The sequence below is a fragment of the Salvelinus sp. IW2-2015 genome, linkage group LG8 (genome assembly GCF_002910315.2).
Source record: "Salvelinus sp. IW2-2015 linkage group LG8, ASM291031v2, whole genome shotgun sequence".
Lineage (NCBI taxonomy): Eukaryota > Metazoa > Chordata > Actinopteri > Salmoniformes > Salmonidae > Salvelinus > Salvelinus sp. IW2-2015.
Genome location: NC_036848.1, coordinates 27,385,958 through 27,393,867, shown reverse-complemented (window position 1 = coordinate 27,393,867; position 7,910 = coordinate 27,385,958). Strand labels below are relative to the sequence as shown.

Sequence of the window (7,910 nt, the reverse complement as noted above, 5' to 3'; positions counted from 1 at the left end):
TGTTGCTGTTATATTATTTTGTTCAGTATATTGGGGAGGACGGGCTCAGTGGAATGATATCAAATACATCAAACACATACATGCTTTCCATGTGTTTGATTCAATTCCATTTGCTCTGTTCCAGCCATTACTATGAGCCGTCCTCCCATCAGCAGCCTCCTGTGATATGGACCCTCTTTGACAAAAATATATTTACAGAGGGAAGTAAAAACTCTGTGGACCAAGCCTATTTCCAGCTCATCGATGTCATCTACTGATGCTTTTCTTCAACTTTATTCTTCCCAAAACACGAAAACATGACCATTTGCCGTAACTACGCATGCGCCATCTTGGGCGCTTTAAACAAGTATGCAAGAGTGGAACATGAACATACTAGGTGAGTTTGAGAAATATTACGAAAATGAAGGATAACACAAAATACCATGCTCGGTGAAACTATATGCTAACTTATGCTAACTTATTTTCAGTAGGTTGTTACGTACTTCCTCCAAGTCCCTTTCGCATGCAGCGAGTCAGTGGCAGTGCAGTGAAATACTGTTCGCTATGATTTTCATCAATGGCAATGCGTGATGGACTAAAATGGAGGAAATATCGAAGTGCTAGCTAACACTTGCTAGAAGCACGAACCACTCTAGCCAACTGCTACCCCCGTTCACCCTTGTATTTTTCAGTAAAAATGGCTAGTTACCAACCCTTCGGCAGGACCATGAGGGTGTGCAAGCAATATTTGTTACCCAATTTTTAAATAATATACCCTACGTAACAAGCTAGTTAGCTAGCTACCTAACGTTAGCTACAAACGTTAAACGCTAACTAGATGCTGGGAGACTCAGTGTTCGTTAACTAGCTAGCTAACTTGTTTGTCCTGTACAGTTAGCTTGCTAGCTGAAATGTTGTATAGTTTTAGATAGTTAGCTAACGTTAGCTGGTGAAAGGGTGCCCAGCAGTCAGGCGCAGTGCAGTATTTAATGTGTCAATCAGTTGTAGTAACTAGTGAGGTTGCCAGTCATTGAGCAACATTGTGCCTAGCTAGCTTGCTAGACAGCACATTTTATTTAGACCCGATAGCAGTCAATGAATGTTGGTTGCAATACTGATGATAACTTATTTATATTACAGGAAGAAGACTGATCCAGGCTCAATGAAACAGGAATAGGCATCAATGACACTTGACTGCTTTGCAGAATAAGCAGCTATTCTGTAATGCTAGTTCAATAACACCTGAGTTGTATTCGCCATGACTATGAGATCCACTTTGTTCGCTAATGCAGGATTTAAGCTGGACACTGAGAGAATTGACTTTGACAAATCACAAGTTGGAAATGCAAATGTTGTGAACTCCATAACCATCAAGAGAGAAACCTGTGACTTTGTCATAGATGTCCATGACGTACATGGGGACATCCACAACACTGGAGGGGAGAACCTCAGCAAAACTAAAATCCTAGACCAGAAATACATAATTCGGGCCCCAGTGGTGGCTGCACAAAATAAAGCAGGAGGGGCACTGGTTCAAGGTGACAATTGGGAAAGCACAGGGGTGCCGTCATCCTCTGTCAGACAAATGGGGGGTGAGGGAATCCCAATGAAAGGTAAACACTTTCTGAGTGACGGTATGGATAATAAAGAGTTGGTTTCAAACAATAACTCCAAGGATGCTGGTACTGATGAGAGCACCAGAGGGGTCTCCCCTGGAGGAGTTGTCAACACTGCATCCATTGAGTTCAGCACAGAGGGCAAGTGGAGGAACATCAGAAAAACCCCTTCTAACCCCCACACACAGGCCACCTGCCTCCGGCAGATTCTCCTCCTTCAGCTGGACTTGATTGAACAACAGCAACAACAGCTGCAGTCCAAGGACAAGGAGATAGATGAGCTGAAAGCAGACAAGGAGACGGTATGCACAGTATATTAAAGTGTCTAATTGTTTGTAGATGACAGTAACGCTGTCATTTGTTTAGAACCAAATCATTTAAAGAAACATGTCTGCATACATAGTTGCTGGCGCGTATTGAGCGCATGGAGCGTCGCTTGCAGCTGACGAGGAAGGACCCACGTGATAAGCGCCTATTTCAGCCACTAGAGCCCTGGACCCCAGATAAAGAGGACCTGTGGGATCTAGAAGTGTGTGACAGCCCACAGACTCCCACCCCCAGGACAATCCCCTTCAGTCGAGGCGGCAAAGGCCTCAAGAGGTAACAGACCCCAAACACTACTCTGCATTCACTTATCCTCAGTCAAACTATCTTCTACTCACTAATACATCTGCTCTGCTCATGCAGGAAATTTTGCTTCCTGGACTCAAAAATCCAGAAGTCACGAGGAGGGAAAGGCTCTAAGTTCACCTCCCCTAAGTCAGAGTGTGGAGCTGGCTCACCATATCAGAGGGAGCTGCGCAGTAAAGAGACCCCAGAGAAGATGGGGTTTGGTCGGTCACCGGTGGAGAGGGATACTCTGTACCCGAGCAAAGAGGACCCGGAGCGCACCGATCAGATGGAGGAGCTCCCTTTCATGTCTACTACTGAGATGTACCTGTGTCGCTGGCATCAGCCGCCTCCCTCCCCCCAACGTGAGCCATCCCCATCCCCGAAGAAAGAGGAGGTTGTAGCCAGTGAGTAGTCCCACCACACATGCCAGTTGTTCCGTTCCAAGTGTTAAGCTGTGTAATATTGCCTCGCAATGAATAATAATGTAGAAATCCAAATAGTATTGTTATTAGTCCTATGTCTTTTTTTACACTGTTCTGTTTTCCAGTTCCATCCTGGAAGGAAAACAGTATGGAGCCCTTGGATGAGGAGGCTGCCAGTGACATCCCAGAGGTGAGAGAGGAGAGCACACAGGCTTTACAATTTAAACTGAGAGTCAGAAATAAAGCCAGTAATGCCACACAATATTCAACTCAGCATTTACCCCTGCAAATGGTCCTTAACCACATCAACCATGTGTTTGTGTTGTTTTACCAAGATGTTGGACGACAGTGTCTTTTTGAAGCGTCATGCAAAGCTGGAGTTGGATGAGAAGAGAAGAAAAAGGTACAAATGGGTTATCTGACTTCCAAGTTACTCTCAATGCCTCATCATGGTCAGTCTCTAACCTCACTCACTACAGCTCCTTTTTTGTGTGTGTAATGCAATCTCGATTTACTATATCGAACCACTAACGTTTTCATCCATTCCTTGCTCTCTCATTATCCCTCTTTATCACTGAATACTGTTTTTTGTAGATGGGACATTCAGCGTATCCGTGAGCAGCGCATGTTTCAGCGCCTCCAGCAGCGCATGAACAAGAAGAAGGGGATCCAGGAGAGTGAGCCAGAGGTCTCCTCATTTTACCCGGACACTGAGGATGGTATGACTGGCCACTTCATCTGCTGTCTAAACATGGATCCGTTGTTTTTTACAGAACCATAAAGTTGCTACGCCTTTAATACTGTCATTTACTTACTGAAGTTTTACGAGCAATGTTTTCATTGCATGCAGACACAGTCTTGATTTTGAGACTCCCTTTTCTTTCTTTTCTCCAGTCGAGTCCATAATCATCACCCCTTTCCTGCCTGTGGTGGCCTTCGGCCGGCCATTGCCGAAGCTTACTCAACAGTAAGTTTTTTTTGGTATTTTCGATTTCATCCACCAGTAGTCCTGTCAGTCTTTTTCAACTACAACGCTCATTGTAGGTTCTGTTCAACATGCAGGGAACAACCCTATCACACATCATGGCACCCTTTTCCAAGCACTTGGTCCAAACAAACACATCTATGCATTGTTTTGTGTATCTTTCATTCAAAGGAGATAGTTTGTGTGATATACCATTCGTATGCAGAGATGTTATTTGTTTGTCTATTTGATCTTTTATTCAGGTTTTGACATTTTCCAATAGGTTCACTTGTAGGACTATATAAGCAGGCTTTTTTGATAGGCTTGTCACTGGACATTTCTTTGTATAGTTGAGTTAGGGGATAAGTTAGGTATGTAAATCACTATGTCCACTAGCTTGAGTTCATCCAGTACTATGCGTAATTTATTTTTCAAGATGGTACCATGGTGCAGGTGGCGGGGCAGGGCGAGTTTCACAGAAAGACCTTTCATCAAAATGCAAGTATTTATTCTTCCCCCAAGTATGTCTTTAAAGTCTTAAGCAAACTGTGAATATTTTACACCCCAAGCACTCATAGGCAAGTATTTTGATGCCTATTCCTTCCTCTGTTCTCAAAGAAGGGGGCATAGGCCTAATGATTTACAAAAGAGGGCAATAGGAATGCAAACTGGTGTAAATTCAAAAAACATTAATGCTATTTTGAAGACATTGTAATTCAAGTAAGTTACCTATTGACCAGTGTTGGAAAAAGTAACCAATTGTCATACTTGAGTAAAAGTAAAGAGACCTTAACAGAAAATGACTCGAGTAAAAGTTAATGTCACCCAGTAAAATACTACTTGAGTAAAAGTCTACAATTATTTGCTTTTAAATATACTTAAGTATCAAAAGTAAATGGAATTTATCAAATATACTTAAGTATCAAAAGTAAAAGTATAAATTATTTCAAACTCCTTATATTAAGCAAACCAGATGGCATAATCTTCTTGTTTTGATTTTTTGTTTGTTTACGGATAGCCAGGGGCACACTCCAACACTCAGACATCAATTGCAAATGAAGCATGTGTTTAGTGAGTCCACCAGATAAGAAGCTGTAGGGATGACCAGGGATTTTCTTTTGATAAGTGTGTGAATTAGACCATTTTATTGTCCTGCTAAGAATTCGAAATGTAAATGAGTACTTTTAGGTGTCAGGGAAAATGTATGGAGAAAAAGGTACATACTTTTCTTGAGGAATGTAGTGAAGTAAAAGTTGTCCAAAACATAAATAGTAAAGTACAGATACCCCAAAAAACGACTTAAGTAGTACTTTAAAATAATTTTTACTTAAGTACTTTATACCACTGCTATTGCCAGAGGATATTTATATACCGGTAGTTTTGCAAGTCCTTTAAAGAAAATGGACAAAAAAATACAAAATCTCTATACAATACAATTTTCCTAAACACTGTTTTTTTTATACATTTATCCATTCCAACAGTCATTATTATTAACATGTCTGCATGTGTGCATATTGAGACAATGTTCTATACATTGAGTCTGAAAACAATTGAGACTCTTTATTTAACACATGCTGTGCCAACTGAATGATAACCAAATGTGAAATGCTTTTTAGGTTATGGGGGTCGGATTTTCCCAGTAACCTTTCCCTGCTTCCTCCAGTCAACATTTGTATTTCTGAATTGTCTTCCTCTGTAGGAACTTTGACCTGCCTTGGCAGCGAAGCCGCTGCCGCATCGAGGTGCCCAAAAAACACACGCCACACCGTACCTGTCGGAAGTGAGGTGGTATCTGCGTGTGTTAAGCAAAAGAGAGAGCCCTCTTCTCTCCCCAGAAAGGTTCTCTTTTCTTTTGTGGGATTAGGCTGTCACTGGCGTAGCATGCACTACTCTCAATAGTCTGTGGAAAAGTAAACCATTGTCCTCCGTGTTGTCACTTGCCAGCTGTCTTAGAGAAGGAGCTGCTGTACATTGGGAAAATGGCTACCAAATTTGTTAGCTATGGTACATTTGTTGCCCATGCTACTCAAACTGAAAGAAAAGCTGTACCCCTCCTCAGATAACAGTCCCCCTACTAACAGCTAAGTGATTATAAGGTTAACCACAATAGTTACTTAGTATGTCTCTACTGTAGCAATTTAGTAATAAGCACGTTCTGTGAAGCATAATTGGGGAGCACATGTTCTAATGTTTTGGAATTTGGTGTAATGTACCTAGTCATCCTTAATTACTGCATCATCACTAAAATGTGTAGCTTTTGATCATTACTACATTATTACATAGTTGTCACCTGACTGAGTAACTTGGGGACTGTGATCTAAAGGGTAAGAAGAGAAGTGGTGGTTTTCTGATTTGACTGAATGGCAGTGCTTGAATTGTACAATTTACAACTAACCCTGTGCGCTGGAAGCACCATTGGCGTTTACATGCTCTGGGTTTTGCTTTGATTGAACCTGTAATAAATTTTTCCTGTTTGTGTATTTACTGTAATAATATTTCCTTATGTGGACACTGCTTCAAGCGAAATGTTTTATCATTGTGCACTAAAGTGTGGATATAAGGTGTTTGATCCTTTCTCGGCATGTATGTTTTTTTTATTACAAATGCAGTAAATATTAGATTTTAAAAAGTCCTCCTCTGATGCAAAAATTATTGATATTCTGCGTTGTCCATACTTTGCTTCATGAAAACAAGTTTGTTTGACTGCTTCTTGGTAGACATTGGTTTTTCAATTAATTTGAGAACCTTTGATCTTCTACAGTATGCTTCTTTGTTCTGTTTTCATAATTTTATTATGTGAGTCTGCATGACAAATTTGGTCCAAACGATATCAACTATTAACACGGTAGAGCTGTAAATGAAACGACATCCTTTCCGCTTAGTGCAATTCAGAGAAGAGAAATAACATCTGTTTTGAATTTCAAAAGCATGACAATTTGGTTGCTTTATTCAAAAAGCACTGCTTTGTTCAGACAACTGCCTTGTCTCCAGCCCATTCTCTAATGTGATGAATTTGCTTGAGTTTTACATTTTTTTGTGTATTTTTCCAGTACATCAGAATACGCTTACTTGCAGTAGATAACTGAGATATAGACATCTATGGTGAAGTTTAGAAAAAATGGGTTTTGTTGGCATTAGAGTTTAGCCTAATCAGCTAGAGCACTCAAACTTAATGCTAGGTGTTTTCCTTCTTAAATTCTATCTATATTTAACAATCTTGGTAACTGCCAAAATAAAGGAAACACCAACATAGTGTCTTAATAGAGCCTTTTGCCCGAACAGCTTCACTGCACCTTGGCATAGATTCTATATGGCTGTTTACACAGGCAGCCAGAATTGTGATCTTTTTATACTAATTGTTCTTTTGACCAATCACATCAAAAAAAATTCACATCAACAATTTTTCAGGGCTGATCTGATTGGTCAAAAGACCAGCTAGTGAAAAAAATATTACAATTGGACTGTGTGTGCTAATGCAGCCCAACTGTCTGGAGCTCTATTGGAGGGATGTGATGGCATTCTTCCACGATAAATTCCCTCATTTGGTGTTTTGTTGATGGTGGGAAACGCGGTCTCAGGCGCCGCAACAGAATATCCCATAAGTGTTCAATTGGGTTTACATCTGGGGACTTCAACATCCATGGCATATGGTTTACAACATTTTCGTGCGCATCAAACCATTCAGTGACCACTCGTGCCCTGTGGATGGGGCATTGTCATCCTATGGATTTTAGCCATGATAGCTAAAATAATGGCCTGCCCAGAATTTGTATACATGACCCTAAGCATGATGGGATGTTAATTGCTTAATTAACTCAGGAACTACACCTGTGTGGAAGCACCTGCTTTCAATATACAGTACTTTGTATCCCTCATTTACTCAAGTGTTTCCATTATTTTGGTAGTTACCTGTAGCTCCTGGTGATGTGTTATCGCTTAAACATTTTACTTTTGGCACAATGGCCTCCAATGCTACAGACCACAAAATACAGAGTGGTTTTCAAATTATGTGAAATTAGTCTTCAGAAACAAATGTAAATATAAAAACATGGCTTTTATTTTATTTTATTTAAACGTTCAAGTGTTGAGTACATTCAATATTATTGTTCTATGATAATGATTGTATGTTGACAATAATTGACAAGTTTGTTTTGGAATAAAACAAAAAACATCTAACAGTTAAGCCTAGTCTTCAGTTATCGATTTGTAGATTAACAAGCTCTGAGATTGATTGATAATGGTAATTAATAATGGAGCCATATCCGTCAGTGAAATGGAGTGCAAACCTTTTTTTTTTTTGAAAACCCCTTGAATTAT

The 7,910-nt window shown here is 40.2% G+C and overlaps 1 protein-coding gene across 3 annotated transcripts; it reads left to right on the top strand.

Annotated features, from left to right (window-relative positions):
- The first annotated feature begins 286 nt into the window (after positions 1 to 286).
- Positions 287 to 5,885, top strand: LOC111967660 (male-specific lethal 1-like 1). 3 transcript variants are annotated; one of them, XM_023992881.2, is made up of 10 exons: positions 287 to 376; positions 1,120 to 1,897; positions 1,999 to 2,195; positions 2,283 to 2,611; positions 2,755 to 2,819; positions 2,965 to 3,032; positions 3,224 to 3,348; positions 3,524 to 3,596; positions 4,030 to 4,091; positions 5,293 to 5,599. In XM_023992881.2, coding segments are annotated over exons 2-10 (1,581 nt in total). In that variant the 5' UTR covers positions 287 to 376; positions 1,120 to 1,237; the 3' UTR covers positions 5,295 to 5,599. The 3 variants fall into 3 exon arrangements, with proteins under 3 accessions (XP_023848649.1, XP_023848647.1, XP_023848648.1); XM_023992879.2 differs by lacking the exon at positions 4,030 to 4,091 and having other exon boundaries at positions 5,293 to 5,885; XM_023992880.2 differs by lacking the exon at positions 4,030 to 4,091 and having other exon boundaries at positions 371 to 712; positions 5,293 to 5,885.
- The last annotated feature ends 2,025 nt before the right edge of the window (positions 5,886 to 7,910 follow it).